The sequence below is a fragment of the Orbicella faveolata genome, unplaced genomic scaffold (genome assembly GCF_042242905.1).
Source record: "Orbicella faveolata isolate gen_17 unplaced genomic scaffold, um_ofav_v1 contig_24, whole genome shotgun sequence".
Lineage (NCBI taxonomy): Eukaryota > Metazoa > Cnidaria > Anthozoa > Scleractinia > Merulinidae > Orbicella > Orbicella faveolata.
Window position 1 is genome coordinate 12,085,740 of NW_028301552.1, and position 23,706 is coordinate 12,109,445.

The 23,706-nt window shown below is 42.3% G+C and overlaps 3 protein-coding genes and 1 pseudogene across 3 annotated transcripts; 2 read left to right on the plus strand and 2 right to left on the minus strand.

The window, feature by feature from the left end:
- The first annotated feature begins 62 nt into the window (after positions 1–62).
- Positions 63–5,501, plus strand: LOC149110414 (uncharacterized; annotated as a pseudogene).
- Positions 5,502–5,571: 70 nt separating this feature from the next.
- LOC110069544 (uncharacterized) lies at positions 5,572–10,976 on the plus strand. The gene is made up of 7 exons (XM_089292775.1): positions 5,572–7,198; positions 7,582–7,693; positions 7,821–7,904; positions 8,282–8,381; positions 8,687–8,776; positions 9,086–9,284; positions 9,623–10,976. The coding sequence occupies exons 1-7, from the start codon at positions 7,182–7,184 to the stop codon at positions 9,795–9,797; spliced, it is 777 nt and encodes a 258-aa protein (XP_089148901.1). The 5' UTR covers positions 5,572–7,181; the 3' UTR covers positions 9,798–10,976.
- Positions 10,977–16,135: 5,159 nt separating this feature from the next.
- On the minus strand, positions 16,136–18,549 carry LOC149110415 (uncharacterized). Its single transcript, XM_089292288.1, has 6 exons — positions 18,541–18,549; positions 17,494–18,452; positions 17,323–17,377; positions 16,990–17,115; positions 16,717–16,827; positions 16,136–16,414 (listed from the first exon to the last, which is right to left on the minus strand). The coding sequence occupies exons 1-6, from the start codon at positions 18,547–18,549 to the stop codon at positions 16,283–16,285; spliced, it is 1,392 nt and encodes a 463-aa protein (XP_089148414.1). The 3' UTR covers positions 16,136–16,282.
- Positions 18,550–19,136: 587 nt separating this feature from the next.
- LOC149110416 (uncharacterized) lies at positions 19,137–20,127 on the minus strand. The gene is made up of 4 exons (XM_089292779.1): positions 19,996–20,127; positions 19,640–19,806; positions 19,407–19,557; positions 19,137–19,295 (listed from the first exon to the last, which is right to left on the minus strand). The coding sequence occupies exons 2-4, from the start codon at positions 19,790–19,792 to the stop codon at positions 19,240–19,242; spliced, it is 360 nt and encodes a 119-aa protein (XP_089148905.1). The 5' UTR covers positions 19,793–19,806; positions 19,996–20,127; the 3' UTR covers positions 19,137–19,239.
- Positions 20,128–23,706: the final 3,579 nt, after the last annotated feature.

Here is a 23,706-nt window from a genome sequence, read left to right on the forward strand (position 1 = left end):
TAGCGTGGTGGCAGCGATAAAGATTCGAATCGTCACGTTCCCGTCGGATCCAACGCACTTTATCGACAGATTCGTCGGGATCCCCGAGCAGCCAAGAGTCGGCTGTCGATATCATCTTGTTCCGTAAGCTGCGATGTCTTCTAACAGAGCCCCCAAGCAGTGGTGCCTCTCAAAGAACGAAACTTTAACCTCCTTCGAGAGTTGGAAACAAAATCTTCTCTACACCTTGTCTCTGGACGCCAATTTCGCGCCATTTTTGGGCGAAGGGTCGTCGTGGCTGAAAAAGACTAGGGCGAGCCCGTTACGCGGTTACACTGATGATGGGGAGTCTGTTCCAGCTGCTCGAAGGCGAACTGCTACCCAAAAGGTAAACATGCTCGAACTCATGCTAGGCCAGATTGCAAATTATTGCCCAATTATCTCTCGTAATACGATTGTCAAGAATTCTACTTGTATTGGGGACATATGGCAGACAATTAGACTTCATTTCGGATTCCAGACTACTGGGGGTCACTTTTTAGACCTGGATGACATTCATTTGAACCTCGATTAGCGCCCGGAAGATCTTTTCCAGCGTCTTATGGCTTTTGTGGAGGACAGTTTAATTAAACCTCACACCCTGCTCCACCACGGTTCTGTTCTTGAGGAGGAAGAGGAATTGTCACCGACGTTAGAGAATTTTGTTATTTTAACGTGGCTGAGATTGATTAACCCTGCGTTACCTAAACTTGTTAAACAACGATATGGAACTGAACTTCGGTCTCGTACTTTGGCGTCCTTAAAGCCTGAGATCTCCCAGGCGCTGGACTCACTCCTTGATGAAATCCATTCTGCTGAAGACACAAAAGTCATGCGTACAGGAGCCTCATTTGCCACTCAGAAGTCCTCTTTTCGGAGGGGTACACCGACCTACAGTAAGTCGTCTGCGAGGTTCCCGGGACGCTCCTCTCAAAAGGCGAAAGAATGCCCCCTCTGTAAACAAGCTGGCCGCGCCTCTCACAGCCACTTTTTAAGCGAATGTGGGTTCCTTCCTGAACAGGACCGTTTGTACCTTCTGAAAGCTCGTCAGATTGTTTCAATTCTGGATGACGACAGCGTTGAGTTAGACCTTTCGTCAAGTACTGTTGACCCGCCGCGCCATCAGAATCTGGTTGAGCAGTGTGATCCATTTACGTCTGATGCATCCAGGAGGGTCCTCGTACGTCAGTCCCCGTACATTGACACGTTTTTCGGCCATCATCAGGCTAGAGTCATCATTGACAGCGGCGCCACAGGTAACATGATCAGGCTCTCCGCTGTACAGAGGCTCGGTGCAGGGATTTGGCACAGTTCACAGTCAGCACACCAAGCGGATGGTTCCTCTCCTTTGAAAGTCCTGGGGGAAACTCGCCTGAGCCTCACCCGTGGGAGTCATTCGTTTCAATTTGAAGGTCTTGTTGTGGAGAATCTGGACGTTGATGTCTTGGCTGGTACTCCCTTCATGGAAGCGAATGACATAACCATTCGTCCTGCCAAACGCCAGGTCATCCTTGGGGATGGTACCATCTTCACCTACGGATCTGTCAACCATCCTCCGACTCACAATGCTGTCCGCCGTGCACAAGTGCTGCGTGCACCCTCTTCTTCTACCACTGTCTGGCCTGGCGACTTTATAGAAATAGTTCTCCCGGAAGATTCCTTACCTGATGCTGAGTACGCTCTAGAGCCTCGATTTGACGCCACTAACGCCCGTTCGGCCAAAGTCGTCGACATGTGGCCGCCTCCCTGTCTCATCACAAGCGTCGCTGGTAGAGTGCGTATTCCTAACCTCTCAGATAGGCCTTATGTCCTGAAACGAAATGAACACTTTTGCCAGGTCAACCCTGTCTTCTGTCCGTCTACTCAAGATCAGTCTTCCAGCCCAGTTGACAACCTTCCGTACCACAAGGTGTGTTCAGTCCCAGTTTCAGAGTCAAAGTACTCCCAGGGCGTGGCATTAGACCCCGACAACCTCCTCCCTCCAGACATCACAACCAAGTTCCGTAACCTTTTGGTCCAGTACGACTCCATCTTTGATCCAGTAATTACTGGCTACAATGGCGCCTTTGGTCCCCTTCAGGCAAAAGTAAATATGGGCCCGGTAGAGCCTCCTCAGCGTAAAGGTCGCCTCCCCCTTACGGTCGCGATAAACTTGTCGAGCTCCAGCAGAAGTTCGATGAATTGGAAAATCTTGGCGTGTTCCGTCGCCCCGAAGACATTGATGTTGCTGTCGAGTATCTTAACCCGTCGTTCCTGTCGTCGGGTGGCTTTCGTCTCGTCACTGACTTCGCAGACGTAGGTCGTTATAGCAAACCCCAGCCTTCCCTGCTCCCGGACGTGGATTCTACCCTACGCTGCATAGCCCAGTGGAGACACATCATCGTCTCAGACCTAACCAGAGCCTTCTATCAGATCCCTCTCGTCCATGAGTCCATGAAGTACTGCGGAGTCGCTACCCCATTCCGGGGCGTACGCGTCTATGCCCGGTCGGCCATGGGTATACCTGGCTCGGAAACCGCACTTGAAGAGCTCATGTGTCGCGTCTTGGGTGACCTCCTCCAGGCTGGTATCGTAGCTAAGATAGCAGATGATCTGTATTGTGGGGGCAACAGCCCAGACGAGTTGCTCCGAAATTGGTCTTCTGTTCTCCAAGCTCTCCATAAAGCTAGCCTGCGCCTTTCGGCGTCGAAGACCATCATCAACCCCAAAACTACTTCCATCTTAGGTTGGACTTGGTCCCAAGGCACTCTTCGCGCCAGCCCTCATCGCGTCTCAACACTGTCCTCCTACAGTCCTCCCAATAAAGTTGGCGGCATGAGTCCTTTATCGGTGCGGTCAAGGTCCTTGCTCGTGTTGTTCCACATTGTTCTGTTCTATTGGCCCCCCTTGACGAGGCTGTAGCCGGGAAACAGTCCCAGGATGACATTGTCTGGTCCGAACATCTTACTGAAGCCTTCAAGTCTGCTCAAGCTGCCGTGGCGTCTAGCCAAACAATTACTCTCCCGAAGCCAGATGACCAGTTATGGATCGTGACCGACGCCGCTGTCAAGAGACCCGGCATCGCCGCCACTCTCTACATCTCGCGGGGTGACAAGCTAGCCCTCGCTGGTTTCTTTAGTGCAGAGTTGCGTAGTCACCAATTTCCTGGTTACCGTGCGAAGTTGAAGCACTTGCGATTGGTGTTGCAACAAAACACTTTAGCCCCTACTTAATACAATCTAAACACAAGGCCTGCGTGCTCACCGACAGTAAGCCTTGTGTCCAGGCCTTCGAGAAAATGTGCAGGGGAGAGTTTTCTGCTAGCCCGCGAGTGTCGACTTATTTGTCAACTGTCAGCCGCTTCCAAGCCAACGTGAGGCATGTTGCCGGTGCTGCGATCCTACCTTCTGACTTTGCAAGCCGCAATGCACCGGACTGCTTTGATCCTTCTTGTCAGGTGTGCAAATTCATCACCCAAGCTGAGGAATCTGTCGTGCGACACCTATCTGCCCAGGACGTCCTATCTGGTCAGAAGAACCTCCCTTTCACAAGTCGAAAAACTTGGTTGTCTATCCAATCTGAGTGCGCGGACTTACGTCGAACGCATGCCCACCTAATACAAGGGACTCGTCCTTCCAAGAAGCTTACTAACATTAAGGACGTGAAAAGGTACTTGTCTGTCGCCTCTATCTCCAGTGATGGCCTCTTAGTCGTGAAAAAGACTGAGCCTTTGGCTCCTTCGCGTGCTTGTATCGTAGTGCCCAGACAGGTCTTAGATGGTTTACTAACCGCCCTACACCTCAGGTTGTCTCATCCATCTTGTCTCCAGCTTAAGAAAGTTGTCAGCCGCTACTTTTACGCCCTTGACCTAGACAAGGCCATAGAGCGCGTTCCTCTTGGTTGTCATCCTTGCGCTGCACTTCGCCACGTCCCCCACGCTGTTATAGAACAGTCAACTTCTGACCCTCCAGCAGCAGTGGGTGTCTCCTTCGCAGCCGATATCCTGAAGCAGTCTCGCCAACTTATTTTGGTGCTCCTAGAGTGCGTTACCTCCTATACTTCGACCCTCCTCGTGGTATACGAGAAGCATGGGACCTTACGCGATGGGTTAATCCAATTATGCGTCGGCCTGCGACCCCTTGATGGGCCCAATGCTGTCATTCGGTGTGATCCAGCGCCCGCCTTCAGAGCTCTCGTGAATGACCAAGTCCTATTGCAACACAAGATTAGCCTTGAGATAAGTCGCGTGAAGAATCAGAACAAGAACCCTGTCGCTGAAAAAGCAATCCAAGAGTTGGAACACGAACTCCAGCGGTTGCAACCGGAAGGTGGCCCTGTCTCTCCTAGGACTCTGTCCGTAGCCACTGCCCACCTGAACTCAAGAATCCGCTGCCACGGCCTATCCTCTAGAGAAATGTGGACTCAGAGAGATCAGTTTACCAACTCTCAGATTCCCCTAACAGATCAGGCGCTAATACGCGAGCAGCATCTACAAAGACTGGTAAACCATCCCCACAGTGAAACGTCGAAAGCCCCGCGTAGTGACTTGCGCAGCTCTCCTTCAATAACTGTTGGTGACTTAGTTTACCTCTACTGTGATCGTAATAAGTCCCAAAGTCGTGACCGATACCTCGTTGTCTTAGTGGACGGTGAGTGGTGCAATGTTCGCAAGTTTGTTGGCTCACAGCTACGAAACGTTTCGTACCGTGTGAAGAAGAATGAGTGCTATAAGGTCGCTCCCATCCGAGTATACACGCCCTGGCGCCCCAGTGAAGAAGAGTCCAGCGACTGCGACCTTGACATCGGTGTCGACCAGAGCCCTCCTATTGATGATCGAGGACTTCCTAACGACGAGGAACCTTCCCCAGAAAGCCCCCCGTTACCTCCGCCTGCCCCAAGGATCCCTATCGAGTTATCGTCCCCACCTTCCGCTCTTGTCCCGGCAGAAGATGTCCCGAGATACGGTGAGGATAGCCGACCCGGTTCGCCCGATGACGTCGAGGTTATACCTGCCCCCTCTCCAAGTGTTAGCCCTGCAGTGAACAAACGTCCAACTCGGCAACGGCGTCTCCCGCAACGTCTTCAGGACTATGTAGTAGAGTTGAAGTAGCCCGGTCGATCCTAATCCTTTAGCCGTAGCCGGACAATTCTAGACATTTAGCTGTCTCTCAGCATTTGTTTAGTTTTTTTTCCCTCTTATCTGGTCCAAGACTTTAAGACTGCTCTTCATACAGTACATTTCTCGTACATAACCTGTGTGTGTATTTCATACCGACTTATCGCCTAGTGTCTCTTTGTTTGCATGCTTATTTGTTTAAGAAGGAAAAAAGAAGCCACGCCAGTAGGCTGGTTGTCCAGCGGCACTCCGCTGTAGTCGGTCGGTCAGCGGCGTTCATTGTTGTATAAAAGCCCGCGCGATCAGTCTTCATTCGTCCGCCATCTTGGTTGTATCTAGTTCTCGTTACGGGGAGATTTCGCTTGCATTAAAGATAAAGCTTACAGTTCGTCGGGGCCTAGTGTGTGTCCATTTAGACTACTGGCGTTGGTCAAACGTAAACATCCCTCTCTGATCTTACCGGATGGTTCCACAGTTAAATTAAATCAACAATCCATTTATCAGACACTTTTCCATGAGCCTTTCCCCGCACACGATGCAATGGAGGATGTTAGAGCTTTAAGAAGAATAGTCTTCGACTCCCGTTTGAACATTTCAGAGTACATGTTGACAGAGAACATGTCAACAACACAGTACGCAGAAAACGACATGAAATACCTTGATCGTCGCTACGAACTCCTGCAGACGTTCCGAGGAACGCTTTATCATCCAACAAACGCGGAATTCCCCATCAAGCAACAGATTGCTGAAAAAATAGCCTTTCATATCGAGATCTTAAGAATGTTTTCGAGAAGTTCGGAGCAAAAGGGCTTGTCGGCGTATTGTCTCTGCCTCCATCTTCAGCAACTAGCAAGGTTCCACGAGTGACAAAAACAACCCGTATACTAGCCAAGATCGTTGAGCACTTCAAAGCAGTGGAGGAAACCACAAGTTAAAACGCATTTCCATAAGTATTACAACACTTATTAGGTATACTTTTCGCCGTCGTGGGGAAAAATGAGCTTCTACATCTCGACTAATTTTCAACTAGCACGTGCGAAGGAAGCGAAACGTGAGCATGCGCAGTACCGTAACTTGAAGAATTTCTATTTTGATGACGTCACGAAAATACAGGGGTCTTTGGGTGATCTGAAACGCATATTAAGCGCGTTCCAGACGGTGAATTTTTTTGAAAATTGGCACATGGATAGGATTTTTCTTTTTCTCGCTGTTAAGCAAAAATCATCAAATTTTATACATACATTAATGTAATATGCGTAAAAAACGAAAATTGCGAATTCCTCTGAAAATTATGTACAGATTTTCTAGTAGCTTTGTCAGTTGAAACTCCTTGTGTGTTAACTGTGTTTCCCCCAAAACAAAGAAAATTCACCGTGTAGAAACCTAGAAACACCGTCTAGAAGTCATGCAGGTTAAAAAAACAAGCCAAGCATTTCTATCAGTAGTTGCCATAGCAACAACCTTTAGGTTCTGAAAGTGTCTTCCATACGTAGCCTAAGGCTGTAGGTTTTTTATTATTGACCTTCTACCGAGTGCTATGTTGTAAACATTTGCCAAGGGAGAAATTACTTATGCATATTTAATATCCAAAGCTTTGTGAAATACTATATAGAGCCAGCTTAAAGTCTTATTTTAATCGCCATGTGCTTGGCCCGACAAGAGATTACATGATGCATGGGACGCGCATGCCCATATATGATGTGTCACGCTGGACATACCGTGACGGGAAAGGCAGGTATTTACCTAAGATTATTACATTAATCGTATATTGTCTTAACTACAGCAGCGGGAATCGCCCAGCTGCATTGTGAATATCTCTTATTATTATTGCTATTAGTCAATTTAGATTGACTATTTAAACCTTAAAAATGACAATGATATTTTTTGTTGTTTCTCCTGTACTTAGACTCACAGAATTGGATCATTTTTTGTTTCATTTAATTATAAGGTGTGTGGTGACTTTCTTGCTGGTGATGCACTACATTCAAGATCTCGATATTCTGCCCTCAGTGAAACTGCCATATTTGGGCGGGCCTGTCGTCATGAGTTTCCCAAAAAATTTGTCAATATGAAACATGGTGAAAGGTAACATTTGTTTATGTTGTACTCCTTTACTGAATTGTCACTGTCAGAATTGCTTTGATTAATTTATTGATAATTTCTTTATTTCCTACCTTCCTTCCTTCCTTTCTTTCTTTCTGTCTTTAATTCTTTCTCTTTCTCTCTCTCTTGTTATGTAATTTTTGTTAAAGGATATAACAACAACAACAACAACAACATCCTCTTTATTACCCTTTTTTCATTAATTAATACAGAAATATATAAAATATTGCTTAAAATTAGGGTTCTGACAACCCGAAATAACCACTAGGTTAAAAATGCCGGGTTGCCAGTTTACAAATTGGTTAGTCAATGCTTTAATTTTGTGTCTAATTTTTAATTCTATGTTTTAATTTTGTTTCTAATAGGCTTGCATACCCAGTTTGGATGTTGCAGAATCTGCTTGAGGAAATTGGTGATCAGTCCACAGATGTATGCATGCTTTATGATATTGCTTGTCACCTGGAAACTCATTTACAGGTTCTGTTATCATTTTTTCATTTACTATTTCCATGAAAGGTCATGTAGATCTTATAACAAAGTCTTTTAAGTACCAGTTAAGCAATGAAGTTTTTAATTTTGCTTTGATGCAATATTACCACTGTAGGCCCAAGTACAGCATCACATCCTACAGTCTGTCAAGTTTGCCATTCCCATTTTCCATAGCTATGGACACAAAGCAAAATGCCAGGTTTGCTTAAATTATTCAGTTGACATCTGCTTATGTGTGTACATGTGTGTTTTTGTTTGTTTGCCACACTATATATCATGTTTTCTGTCAGAAAATTTGTCACAAAATTTCTTGGTGATTATTATTGAAATGTCCACTTATTTGAAACTAACTGTATGTCAAAAAAGTAGTATTTTAAAAAAGATGAACATGTATGGACACCCTGTGTTATGGGGTCAATGTTTGTGTTACTGGGATTGAACAGCATTTGTACTGTGTATTTAGTTCTGTTTTGATGAATTGTACTGATTTTCTAGATCAAATACAGTCCCAGGAGAGTTCCTGGCTTTGGTCTCACAGATGGTGAAGTCATGTAGAGGCTTTGGTCTTTTTTACAGAGATTTGGAAAAATGACCAAGGAAATGAGGCCAAACCACTGGGTGGATGTTCTATCTGATGCTCTTTTCTTTTATGCCAAAAAAAGATCAGCAAGTTTAGGTTAGCTGAATGAACTTTTCATTCGTGCAATGTCAGTAGCAGCTTAATTAAGAAATTGTTGTTTAGGAAGGATTTCTCTGCATTGATCCCGTGAACTTCTTTTTTGCAAAAATATATGCCTCTTTGTTGTATGCTTTACAAGCAAATTTTCCCCCCTCTAGTCTTCTCCTTTTCCTTTTGAAACCCTTGGATGGCATGAAAATGCTGAAATTCTCATTTAAAGAATAGTTGTTTAAGAGCCATCAGCTTTAACTAATATTTTATTTTTAAGGGAATTTTATTTTCATTCCATTTGTTTCCCCCAGGGAAACTTTTGTGTGTTCGCATGAAGAAAGCACATTTGGTAATTAAAGATGCAGAGGAAGAATTGTCAAAATTGCAGGGTAGCCATACAGGTCAGATTGTTTTGCTTCCTCCTGATAATGTTGACTGCTGAATTCATCTGTGCCTGTTGCAGTTGGAGTCATGTACCTAACAGATTTATTTCAGTCTTTTGAGAATTATGTCACTTTTCCTTTCAGAAACGGGCGATTTTTTTTCTGTATTCCATTTCCTTTCCTTTCGCAATGTCCATGCAAATTAGACATGTTTATATTATAACTACAGTATGTTCACAAGAAAATATCAACACAGTTTTATAAGCTGTCCAAAAGGTTTGAATTGCTTTACACTGGTACTAATATTATAAAATATTCACTTTGCAGAACCGGTTCGAAGGGAAGATGTTGCTGAATGGGCAAAGCAGGAAGCAGAATGGACAGGAGGATTACATAACCCAGTTGAAGAACCCTGTTGGAGACATGGCTATGTAATCTACCGTAAAATGTTCTATGAAATCCGCTCAAAATGGGAGCAAGCATCTGACCCTGATAAACTTCAGCAACTTTATGGACAGTTGACCAAGTATGTATTTTTGGGGAGATTTAGCCTATAATTTTTAATGCTTGTTTGCTTGCTTTTAGTGGTAAATGCATTTTTTTGGCTATATTTTGGTATGTAACATTGTTGCTGCATCATTTAATCAAAAGTGCTTTGTTAGGGTTAGGCCTCTTTAGAGTGTTTGATAGAGAAAAAGCCTATCATGCCACATACATTACGTGACTTTTTACCCTCGGGCACAGATTCTTTTTCAAATCTCCTCTATTCCTTTGTCAAAATCATTTTATACCATGTAGCACAATTTTCAGCATCATTGGATGAAAATAAATGTGTGTATAAAATATTTTGTTGGATTTTATTAGATTAGAAGGAGTTTTGTCAGATTTGGAGCACAGAAATGGCATTACTCAGCGTTGGACTACTGCTTGTGAAGAATATCGGATGGCTCGAGATGCTGCCTATGACCGAAGCAAAAGGGTTGCTTTAGTGAAACTGCATACAAAGGTTGTAGAACGGTGGTTCTTGTTGTGCTTGTAGGCGAAATATGCTGGCAAGTATTTTACCCAAATTTATGTATTTAAAAAGCTGGAGCGATTTGAGAGTCATGAAAACTGGTATCCGGTGTGATTGTTTGTGTGCAAGGAGATACGTGAAGTAAGAGCGGACCTGCCTCTTTTGCTAATCTCGGGAAGTTCCTGTGAAACGTATGTTAAACTCACAAACTTTAATTATCAACATTTATTTTCAGGGCCGTAATGAAAACCGCCGTTGGCGAGGGAGTTCCCTGGTTAAAAATTGTTGTTACTATTATTGTTATTATTGTTATCATTATTATCATTATTATTATTATTATTATTATTATTATTGTTATTGTTATTGTTATTGTTATTGTTATTGTTATTATTATTATTATTATTATTAAAGTCTTTAACTTTTAATTGTGCTACTCTGTTTACTTTCCTTCTCTTAGATGGTCATGCTCTTGCCAAACGGCTCTCCAAACAAATTTCGCAAGCAACGAAGGCCATGGTAACTTCCCTCAATGAATTCAACAGACTTGAGTGCAGCAGTGATTGGCCACTGCCTCGCTCGTTCGAGGTCGATGAAGTGAAAAATCCGGAAACAGAAGTCTGGCCACGTAGCGAGTTCATGGGCTCAACATCACCAGTCCCCATTTCCGTAAAAAAAAAAAGCAATTGACCTTTACAACTTGGTTGATCGTGCTAAAGAGGAAGTCATTTTACTTCAAAGTGACATGAAAAACGTTATTGCCCACTTTACCGGAGAGCACGCGGTTTTTTCTTCATCACAGGCGAAGTCTTCCAGTATGTCCACTGAGGCTGAAGGGAGAGATGTTTATATAAAAATGAAATTACTATCCCTAGAATCGCAACTTCTAGAGTTGAAAAATTTGTTCCTCTCGCACATTCACGAGATTGCTCTGCCAAGCTTTTTGTTTTGAGCCGACAGACATCCCTTTAAAGAACAACTTTGAAACGGAAGAGGATGAACGAACTTTTCTTAGCCTTCCGGAAAGTGCTGATGGACAAGTCAGTGACAGTGACAGTGATGATGACACGGAATATGAAACTGAAGTCACTGATGATGCTGATAGTGGTTTCAACAGTTTGACCTAATTAATACAATTTGCAATGTTTGGATTTCTTGTACGAGGAATTTATCATGTTACAAATCTTGCGTTAAATTTATGATTCCACGATCACTGTACAATTAAAGTGCATTAATTTTGTCCACCCTCCAACGAAGTCTTTTTTTATTGTGAAATGAACTATGCCGTTTCAGACGGTTGAGTGACATGGGAACGAATTAGTCAGAAATTAATATTCTGACGACACGTCGGAGAGATTGGCGCAGCATGATGGGTTAACCGGGAGTATTTAAGGGCTCATTAACCGATTTACGCGCGCGCTCGCGCGCGTTATTAAGGAGGTGAAATTTCACTTTCGGTTACTTACGTCAGCCTGAGCGCGGAAAATAAAAACAACTCAATAACTTGCAAATTCGCTTACATTTTGGATGTTTTTCTTTGTTTTTCACAAAATGCAAAGTAAAAAAAGTACAAGCAAAGACAAAATAAGAGAAAGACAGAAAAACAAGAGCAATAGAAAGAGAAATACTAACTCCGTGTGTCTTTGTTTGATCTTACCAAAGTGCACTAGTAATGTAAATAGCGCACGCGCTGATAGAGTAACTTCCAGTATATTTCGGGCGCACTTCCGGTTTCTTTAAATGTTAAAGGAAACGCGGTTTTTCATTAAATCCAGCCTTTTTTGACGGATTTCGATTAAAGCCAACGGTGGAAACATAGCTATGTATTCCTTTTTCGAAATCATGCTATTTTCAGAAAATTAAGAATTTTTTAATATTTTGAAATTCTCTAAAAAATCTGACCTTTCAGAAATGAAACAAAATCTATGCATAACGATATGAGGATTTAAATTAAAATATTAAAGCAATGACAAAAAAATCCCGATAAAGTAATTTGCCTGGGAACCTTGGCGTTTTTCCAGTATTAGTCACATGACCAGGGGCGTGGCCTGATGACGCCATCACTAGTGTTGCTGATCATGAAAAACTTAAAACACATAAAATAACTCTGAACTAACTAAAAATGATGAGGTTATACGAGAATAAATTTTTCTTAGCAACGGCTCGAAAAGATCGGTTAATGGACCCTTGAGGTCTCCGAGGGAAAACTAAGTCATTCTAGGTCGCTTAGTGCCTAGGTTAACCTTGTTAGTGAATTTTTTTTTTTTTTTTAGAATTTTCAACTTCGATTGAACTTCTCTAGCTGTATTGTGTTGTTAGCCTTTTATTGTATTTCGTTTTAACGGACTTTTGTGAAGTTTTGTCGCTTGATTAATTGTACCCTTTCCTCGGGGTATTGTGCTGCTGCATTAGACGAGGAATACGTTTCCACATTTTTTTTGCCAAATCTCCAGGGTGGGTTTTTTAGTGGTTGTTCGTATCTGGCGTAGTGTATACGTTACTCTTGCTGTATATACGTGAGGACGCTCTATCGCTATCAGGACTTTCGTGCATCAGAAGACTGACTGACTTGTCCGAAATAAACTTTTCACATTGAATGTCTCGTGTGAGTGTAGTCAGAATGAAACATTTTGGTGCTTTGGCAGCTGCTCACAGTTGCTTTTATTCCTTTCAAATACCATGCTTGCCAAATGGTGGTGACGTGTTATCGTCATTTTTTTTTGGAATTCGAGTAAGGAAGTGAAGGTGCTTATTTGTCTTTATCTTTATCTTTATCTTTTTTTCATTTAACATTATGTCAACCGGTTTTGTTCACTTTCCTGTTGGAACTTATAACGGAGATGTGAAAAGCTAAAATATTCGAAAAACAAATGTAGCTCGTAGATATCCTCTAGATGGGGGACATTAACCATTGACAACTTTTGCTCTCTTTCCTCACCTCCCTCTCTTTCTTTTCTTTCCTATGTTTGTTATCACCTTGGAGAGTACACAGTGTTTCCCTTCCCGCCGCCTCAAGCCCCACCCCTTCCACACACATCCCCCGAATAGTGGTAATTGCAAGATTGTTTATCGGGCCGGGTGTTCGTTTCTAAATTTGCGATTTTGAACGGGCAATCTATGACCGATTTCTTTGACATTTTAGAGTCTAATAGAAGAATACTTGAGAAACAAAACGGTCTAATCTTCATAGCAATCACACAATCGATTTAGCGTTTATCCTCGAACTAGCGCCCGCGGCGCTTATTTAGAAATTTAGGAGAAGATGGAAGGCGCTTATTCGAGGGGAGTGGGGGGTGGGGGCTTATTTAATTTTTCCCAAATCGTAGTCAGATATGATCAGGGTTTTTTTCGTAATATATTTATATGTCAGTCCCTCAGAAGTCTCTCAGAAGGGTCTTGTCTCTCTTAGAGAACTACGTAATATAACCCCTTTGGTCGGTTTAAGCATGCTACACGCACAAGGTTGGCTGGGCTTTAGCCAATGAATCATCAGATCTTCATTACCGTCCGGTGCGACGGTCAATTTGCAGTGCTTGAATGAGTCAACGATCACTTGCTGTGGTGATTGGGCACGACCAACACGACCAAAACTATACATTCTATGTTGTCTCAGTACTCTTCCATAAAACAAGGGGAGTAGAGGGGGCGCTTGTTCGAAGGGAGGCGCTTTTTTAAATTTTGGCCGATGGGAAGGGCGCTTATTCTAAGGGGGCGCTAATTTAAGAGGGGGAGGAGGAGGTCCTAGTTCGAGGATTTGCGGTATCTATGTAGAAAAAGTTTTCCAAAGCCTTATATTTCAAGAAAATGCAATTAATTTATTTGTTGAACACTGCAAAGAAGCTGGTAAAAAGTGACAGTTTACTCAAAGCTAGTTCAACAAGAATCCGAATCGTAGAGTTCCGAAATCAGCGACTTTTTAACTTCGCTCTCAAGAAAATTCTACCTTCACGTCTGAGTTAAATGTCCTGTAAACGTCGAACTCATGACGCAACATTTTCAACTCTCGCAACATTTTCAGGTTGCGAGATCATTAGTATTTTTGAACTAGAAATTATTTCTCGAATCCGTCCCAGCGGTCGATGACCCAATCTCAAACTTTCAGGGTTTTAAAAACTGACTAAAACCAAGAATAATGACAATCTGTCAGGCAGGCATTTTACCATAATGGGAAAATGTCGAATTTTGACTTCCTTTAAGGTAACAGAAACGCGGACCTCCTTGAATTTAAGGTCTCTGTCAGAAAATAAATTCTGAATTTTTCATTGTAGATTATATGGTCATTTTTCGCGTTATTTGAGACTGCATTAGTCGACCGCCAATCTTATTTATTCTCCCTCATTAGTGTTCGCCCTGTTCGAGCGCGTGACACAATTTGCAAATTGATTATAAGAAGGCTAACAAAGAAATGAAAGAATAAGATGGAAAAAGGAAACAAAAAGCGAATAGATACGGTTCGCAAAAAAAGGATAGCCCAAATTTCTAGTTGTAATTACTACATATCCAGCACAAAGACATCGATTTCTGATCCCAATTTCACGCCTGCACTTCCAAATGACTAGAAAAACGGGATTGACTTTGGGAGTTTTTTGTAATTACCTATATACCCCGCACCAAGACATCGATGACCCCGATTTTCGTTTTCATACGTTATTTTCCAAATCTCCAGAAAAAGCGGAGTTGACTTCGCGAGTTTCTCAGTTGTGATTAGCTACATATACCGCACTAAGACATCGATTTCTGACCCCAGTTTCGCGCATACACTTCCAAATGACTAGAAAAACGGAGTTGACTTAGCGAGTTTCTTGTAATTACCTACATACCCCGCACCAAGACATTGATTTCTGACCCCGATTTTCGTTTTCATATATTATTTTCCAAATCACCAAACGAAGCGGAGTTCCCTTTGCGAGTTTATTAGTTGTAATTACCTACGGATCCCGCACTGAGACATCGATGTCTGACCCAAATTTCACGCATGCACTTCCAAATAACTAGAAAAACGAGATTGACTTTGCGAGTTTCTTGCAATCACCTATATACCCCGCACCAAGACATCGATTTCTGATTTCGAAAGATGGACATGTAGTCAAAATGCCCCGTTTCTTTGTAGTTAAAATTCAGGGGTTTAAGGGTTGAATAATTGAGTGCAATCACCGTGAAAAAAAGTATCGACCTTCGGGATGGGGAGCGGTGGCAGGGGGGGGGGGGTTCAGACATAATTGTACGTAGCGAAAAGGGACAGTCTGAAGAAAAGGAAGCTTGGTATGCTTAGTTTTGCATTAGCCTCCCTCCTCACCGTCTGAATAATGACCGGTCTCCAAAGTATTGTAATGTACCTGTGAAATCCTAAAAATATACAGAATGCTAAAAATTTCCATGTATCAAGCCATAACACTCAGACCGTCAAATCATTCTCCCTCCTTTAAATGCACAAGGCGTTGCGAGGCAGTCGCATTTCCGCTTACAAAACCGTCAACGGGAACGAGAAGTTAAGTTTCTGTGTGTTTATGGTGATATCTACAGGCAATATTGCTATGCTTATTATTTAAAACCAAGAAAAATTTCCCGCGATCCTTTCTGATAAAAAGGTTAAATACTGCGTGGTGCTCGTTGTGATTCCAATGCCCATAATTAGAATTCAACTGACTAGCCTAACCGGCCTAACAACGCAACTTGTTCTGATCCGTCGAAATGTTAGAAATTGGTCATGGTCAGATCGACAAACCACCTTCTTTACATAGCCAATGTGATCCGCCCGGAATAGGCTCACTACCCTCCGGGGGAAGGCACTCCCTCTAAACAGGGTATATAACTTTGTATTTAGCTTCTCGGACAATTGAACAGGGTGTGTTTCTGCACCGGAAGCCTTGATACCAACAATTTTTTTTTTAATACAATTCTGTGATGTCAGTTGTAAATAAAAACAGTTTCTGTACGTTAACTGAAAAGTAAATCCGGGTCACGAATAAAAGTCTCTTTTCTTAAACAGGATATCGAAATGAACGGATACTTTGTTAAACAGTGTCAGGATTTGAGGGCCTCGGCTAACTTGACCCCACCAAACTTTCCTTAAGTGTCCCTCTCCCTCCGAGCCAGCGTATATGTACAGATAGGTTGGACCACTATAGTTGTTCAGATCAGTTAGGGTTATTGAGGTGTTTTTCAGTTAGTGCAAACTCAGACACGAGAAAAACTGAAAACATCAATTGCGTCGGTCTGCATAGTTATTAAAGCCCATGGAGGCACATGAAAGGGCGCATTACAGGATCTCCTGCTTCGTACCCAGATTATACCAGGGGGTATATGCTCTACACCGTTATTCTTCGTGGAAGTAAGTCTAAGAAAATAAATTTCAGAGTTCTGTGTTGGGGTATGGCTACCTTTATTTGCAAAATCGTTTGCAAGTCAAAATAACAAGAAAACGTGTACCGTTTAAAGTTACATTTTCATCTCTTTAATGTTAAATCATAACAGACAGCAAAGTGCAATGGAGTAACAAACATTTCGTGACATTATTCCGAATCAGTCTCCTCGCTTCGATTGTTGTCTTGTCCTGCATCTGCTGCCTTTCGATTTACTGCAAATAACTTCTCCGCGGTTTGTCTTGAGCAACCTTCTTTAATCGTAACCATATAAATCAATGCCTATGGTAATCAAGAATAATAACAAAGAAAAATAGTGAAACTGAAATATGGTGTTCAAAAAAATTACCGACGTTTGCCTTATTTAATATATCACAAACCAGTAAACATTTCACAAAGGTACATCACAGAATAGGTAGAGGGTAACTACAGGAAATCTCTAATAACGAAAACAGCTATAGGTAGGTGAGACACTAGGCTGGTAAGGCGAGTAGGAGAGCAGGTATTGAAAAGTTGAGAGATGGGTGGTACAGAGAGGTGACTAGATAAGCAGCATCTGGTAAAAAAAGGAAGGACTAACTTACCTCAGGAACTAAGACGGACATGAGGTAGCTCATCATCCTGGTGTTGGTTGGCTTAAAGTCTGACCAAATGCTCGGCAAAAATGACTTTATTTCATTAGCAAATCTTCTGATCTGTCCGAGGAAAAAGAATTACAACACTTTTTAAGAAGTGCTTGAATTACAATCACAACTGTAATCATAATCATTAACACGATAATAAGCGAAACACTCCACGAATGAATAAATTAACTGATAACGAAAAAAGACAGCTACTATCAACAATTTAGCACATACCTTTGACCCGGTGAAATAACTGGTACAGTCACAACTGTGTATCAGAACTTCATGTTCCTTTCTGGCGTTAAAAAGGGCATGCCTAGCGCTGGCGGTGTTCCCGTAAAGGATATTCTTAAGGTGGTCCTGTGAATAGATTTTAATATTATACAATTTTTAGAACCCCTTAAAAGCCACAACCGAGATAGAAAATAACTGATGCACAACTATTTCATGCATTCAATGAATCATAACTATTGACGATTTGGAAGGAATCAAGGCTTCTTTTTGTTTCTATTTGAAAAAGACAGGGGAAGTCTGCTAATATCACCCTAATTGGATTGTGGGTACTACCTTCAAACCTGCGAGTTCCGGAGATTGAAAAAGTGACATTCCGGATGGATAATTCCTGATTGACGAGAAAAAGAAATACAAGTTGGTTACGAAAGCAGAGCTATCATCTGACAACTCGCAAAAGATGTGAAACGTTCAGTGGGCGATAAGAAAAAAGTAACACACACTCACGACGGGTTAAGTTCTTTCGTCTTGCAACCGCAAAAGTACGGTCCATCCGGAACTCTCTCTATTCCGACACATTCAAAATGAAACCATTTAAAGCAGTCCTCGCAGTAAACCCAATTTTGTTGGTTTTCAGCCCGTTCACCTCCCCTCTTTTTCCTTTCAGGAACCTGCTGGCAAAGAGCCGCTTCACAGTTTTCATCTTCTGTATCATATTTACCCTTCTCCAACCTCTGCGTCGCTTTCCTCTTTCTAGTGGAACGTCTGGTATTGGTAGTGGCTATGGTGGATACGATGGTGGTGTTATCCGATAGTGTGATGCTTGATGATGGTGTGGTGTTTGATGGTGTGGTGCTTGAAGGTGTGGTGCTCGGTGGTGCGGTACTTTGTAGTGTGTTGCCTGATGGTGCGGTGCCTGGTGCTGCGGTGACTAGCAGTGTGGTGCTTGGAAGTGTTGTGCTTGATGGTGTAGTGCTTGGTAGTATGGCACTTACAGATGTGGTGCTCGGAGGTGTGGTGCCTGGTAGTGTGATGCCTGGTGGTGTGGTGCTTGGAAGTGTGGTGCTTGATGGTGTGGTGCTTGGTAGTATGGCACTTACAGATGTGGTGCTTAGAGATGTGGTGCCTGGCAGTGTGATGCCTGGTGGTGTGGTGCTTGGAAGTGTGCTGCTTGATGATGTGGTGCTCAGTGGTGTGGTGCTTGGAAGTGTGCTGCTTGATGGTGTGGTGGTCGGTGGTGTGGTGCTTGGCTGTGCGGTGCTAGCTGCTGGAGTACTAGTGTTGTTTTCCTGTAGTGTATTGTTGATGATGGCTGGTGATGTGGTGGAGGATTGTAGTGTGTTTGCAGCTATATTGATGGGGTTAGCTGATGTTGTCTGTTGGATGGTTGACCGTTGGTGGTTATGATTGTGGTATCGGCGCTTATTGGAGGTGTCACAGTGTTGTGCGTTAACGGTATTGTGGAACTAATCGTCTGTGGTGGTATGGGCGTGTTTGGAGCGGTAAGTTTGAAGATAATGTCGTTTTTAGCCGCAATTATTTTCTTCAAATTACCCACTCCATAACCCGATGGATGTTTTAAGGGCAGTGAGCCCATGTTTTCCACCAAAAGAGAAATTTTATTGCACTTAATGTCCTTATATGGGACTCTCATGCCACTCTTTCCGCATGCTTCACCTGGAAAATACAAGCGGACTTTTAACCTTACATCCTTGCCGCGGACAAAGGCTGCCAGGCAAGATTAAAAACCCCATTAACACTATCGTGATTTTGCTTTTTCGGTCTCAATTAGAGTTAACTGGCGCTTAAACATCCCTAAAAATATGTAATTATTTACCATATGTACGGTTGAATTGTAATAAATAAATAAACAAAATAAATAAACAATTAAACGATAAACAAAAAGAATGAATGAATTAATGAGCGAAAGAACGAATAAACGAATGAAGGAAAGAAAGAAAGAGAGTAGGAAAGAAAAAAAAGAAACACCAACTTTCCATCCATAAATTTAAACAAATCTAACGCTACAATTTTCTCATAATGTAAACGACTACGTGCCGATAACTTTTCCACGAAAAATATACGGTAACGTTTGTTTAACGTAAAACATTCTTCATCAAGTACAGCTCACCGTTGTACTTGATATTTATACTTGGGTTTGGTAACGATGGAACACATACCGAGCAGAGAGCTTTAAGGAAAAGTAACTTACTGTATTTCCTGTTGAAGAGGTCAATTACTTGGCGACGCAAGTCAGTCTTCCTTTTCCGATCCGGAGGACGTCGTTATCCTTTCTCCTCCGGATGCTCCTGACAAAACCGAAATAACAGGTAACAAAATTATGACTGTTAAACATTGCGACATTTCGTAGATTGATCAGAGATCTCAAATCACGTTGAAATGAACTGAACTGAACTGACCTTCGCCATTGACAAACGAGTAAAACTTCGGAGCCAGCGGGAAATTCTCTACGAATTGTATTGCCCTTGGATGGCCAAGAACGTCCATACTTCCGTTGCCAGTGTCGCAAATAAAAAGACACTTAACACCTAAATCCTTTAGGTTTTGACACTGAAAAATACAAAGACAAGGAACAGAAGAAATTTTAACAAGTTTATTGGTGAATTTACGAAACATTTTAAAATTGCTCTACCTCCCGTTTAACTTTCTTGAGTGTCCTATTTATTTGCTCCTTATCAGAAACAACTTCATCTGAGAGTGCTCTGCTATTGAAATCCTCCTTTTCGTCCTTTGGAAGCTCACGCCACCTCTCAGCAAGAAAAGAATTCCTCTCTTCAAAGGTCATGTCTTTTATTTGTTCTGTAAAAAATCGTTCAAAGAAAAATTACAATTTTGTTCAAAAATCGCAAACCTCTTCTCAATAACGAATTCTCGCTACCAAACACGCCGTTTTTAACATCGTCGACTCGGGGCACGACAAAGTTGCTATTCATGTTTTATTATAAGTGACCAAGATTCCAGCATAAGAACGTAAGAAAACGAACCCACCGTCTACTCTAGCGATCTCTTTGCAGAAAAGGTTAAAACCGTTCAAGTATGACTTGTTTTGTCTGAAAAAGAAAAAAAAATATATGTATGTAAAATGTTTACCAAACGAAAATAAATAAATTCGTATGTAGATGTACGGATAACTGCATATCAACAACAATGGGAATGGGATCGCTCAAGGGTGGCTGGAGGTTTAAGTTTAAAAATATATTAAGAGACCGGTAAGGAGCAAGTTGCACCCTTTGTGCTATAGAAAATTTTAGGTGTTCACCTGACACGTTTAGGCATGGTACAATAGAGAAATTGCAAGACTCAGAAACTTCGTTAGATGTGATATGGAGAGGAAGACAATAGCACTTTGATTGCAAAATCTTTGTTCGGTTATTAGCTATGTTACGCAAAAAAGGTCAATGGGATTTCAATCATCACTTAGAAAAATGTCACGCAGTCAATACAGCAAAGTTGAACCAAGCTCTTATGCATGCTAAACTAGCATCGAAATAATAGCCCAAACATGGGATCTCATAGCACATGACAGGAGTCCAAAATTATTACTGCACTTGTCGCTTTTGTCTGAACTGCGTGGCATTAAAATAATCAAATAGTTAGCTGCTTTATTTCAGTCATGTTCAGTCAGGGCTACCCGCCATTAAATCGTCCGGCCGTAGGATCCTACAGCCTCTACATGACGCAATCAGGAGCGCAATGTCATTCGTTTCATGGCTTGTTGTCCCCAATGTACGGTACAACAATCCTTATTGAGGTTTTTTATAGCAGAAGTTTAAATTAAATACCAGTGGCCTTGATTTGGGACGGCTGTACTAACCCTTAGAGTTCCCTCACCCGGCCATACCCATACTATATATAGTACACAGCCAGAAGTCCAATTTCATTCCCTTCACAGCTTTCAATCTCCGATCGGCGACACTCACAGTTTTTCATCGGTTATTTCCATTGAAGCAACTCAGATGAAAGGAGAAATTTCCCTATTTGAGGCGACTTCAGAAGTTTACTTTTCACCGAGGACTACCCATCATTAAATCGCCCGGCCCTTGGATCCTACAGATACTACACGACGCGGCCATGAGCGCAATTTCATTCCTTTCATGGCTTGTCGTGCCCAATGCACGGTATAACAAGCCCTATTTACTTTTATTTCTATAACAGAAGCTTAAATTAAAAGCCAATAATGGTCTTGATTTGAGACGGCTGTAGAATGGGACTTCAACAGTTAAAATTACCCGGCAGGAACTCACCCGATCGTAACCATACTATAGTACACAGCCCAGCTTTCTATCTCCGATTATCGACGTTAGCGAATATTTTTTATTCAAGAAGAGTGGATGAAACGAAAAATGGCCTTACCTGAGGCGGCCTTAGAATTTATTTTTCACTGAGGACTACCCATCATTAAATCGCCCGGCCGTAGGATCCTATAGTACGGCACCGGAGGAGCCCAAAATCATTCCATTTGCGGAATTTTATCGGCAAACAGCGACATAAAACATTGTTTTCCGTATTTCGCGCTTTTGTCTGAACTGCGTGGGACTAAAAAATCAAATGGTTAGCTGCTTTTTTCAGATCATGTTCAGTTAGGGCTACCCGGCATTAAATCGCCCGGCCGTAGGATCCTACAGACTCTACATGACGCGGCCAGGAGCGCAATTTAATTCGTTTTCTGACTTGTTGTCCCCAATGTTAGGTTTAACAATCCTTAATGACGTTTTTCTTTGCAGCAGAAACTTAAATAAATGACAATGGTCTTGATTTGATACGGCTATAAATTGTGAAATAAATCACCCTCGGAGTTCCTGTACTATAGTACACAGCCAGGAGTCCAATTTCATTCCTTTCATAGTTTTCTATCTCCGATCGGCGGCGCTCACAGTTTTTTATCGGATATTTCCATCGTTCTGTCGAAGTAACTTAGATGAAAGGAGAAATTCCCTTATTTGAGGCGACTTCAGAAGTTTACTTTTCAGCAAGGGATACCCATCATTAAATCGCCCGGCCGTAGGATCCTATAGTACATGACACCAGAGGAGCAAAAAATCATTCCATTTGCGGCATTTTTATCGGCAGGCAGCGACATGAAACGTTGTGACTGTATTTTGCACTTTTGTCTGAAATGTGTGGCATTAAAAAATCAAATGGTAAGCGGCTATATGTCAGATTAAGTTCAGTTAGGGCTGCCCGCCATTAAATCGCCCGGCCGTAGGATCCTACAGCCTCTACATGACGCGACCAGGAGCGCAATTTAATTCCTTTTAAGGTTTGGTGTCCCCAATGTACGGTACAACAATCCTTATTGAAGTTTTTTTATAGCAGAAGCTTAAATTAAACGACAGTGGCCTTGATTTGGGACGGCTGTAAATTGTGAAATAACCCTTAGAGTTCCCTCACCCGACCATACCCATACTATAGTACACAGCCAGGAGTCCAATTTCATTTCCTTCACAGCTTTCAATCTCCGATCGGTGACACTCACAGTTTTTCATCGGTTATTTCCATTGAAGCAACTTAGATGAAAGGAGAAATTTCCCTATTTGAGGCGACTTCAGAAGTTTACTTTTCACCGAGGACTACCCATCATTAAATCGCCCAGCCCTAGGATCGTACAGACGCTACACGACGCGGCCACGAGCGCAATTTCATTCCTTCCGTGACTTGTCGTGCCCAATGCACGGTATAACAAGCCCTATTTACTTTTATTTTTATAACAGAAGCTTAAATTAAAAGCCAACAGTGGTCTTGATTTTAGACGGCTGTAGAATCGGACTTCAACAGTTAGAATTACCCGGCAGAAACTCACCCGATCGTAACCATACTATAGTACACAGCCCAGCTTTCTATCTCCGATTATCGGCGTTAGCGAATATTTTTCATTCAAGAAGAGTAAATGAAATCAGCAATGGCCTTTTTTGAGACGACTTTTGAATTTGAATTTTTCGCTGAGAGTTACCCATCATTAAATCGCCCGGCCGTAGCATCCTATAGTACGACACCGGAGGAGCCCCAAATCATTCCATTTGCGGAATTTTATCGGCAAACAGTGACATAAAACATTACTGCTGTATTTCGCGCTTTTGTCTGAACTGCGTGGGAGTAAAAAATCAAATGGTACGTTGTTAGAGTTCAGATCATGTTCAGTCATGGCTACCCAGCTTTTAATCACCCGGCCGTAGGACCCTACAGACTCTACACGACGTGGTCAGGAGTGCAATGTCACTCGATTCATGGTTTGTAGTCCCCAGTTTACAGTATAACAATCCTTAATGAAGCTAAATTGAATTAAATGACAATGGTCTTGATTTTAGACGGCTGTAAATTGTGACATGACCCTTAAAGCTCCCTCACCCGGCCATACCCATACTATAGTACACAGCCAGGAGTTCAATTTCATTCCCTTCGTAGCTTTCAATCTCCGATCTGCGGAGCTAACAGTTTTTCATCGGTTATTTCCGTTGAAGTAGCTTAGATGAAAGGAGAAATTTCCTTATCAGAGGCGACTTCGGAAGTTTACTTTTCACCGAGAGCTACCCATAATTTTAAACGCTCGGATGTAAGATCCTACAGACTCTGTGAGTCCACTCGCCAGTCGTTTTATAGCTTGTTGTCATCAATTCACGGTATAAACAGTCATTTTTCCAGCTTTTGTTATTTTTCATAGCAGAAGCTTGAATAAAACGACAAATGGTTTTGATATGAGGG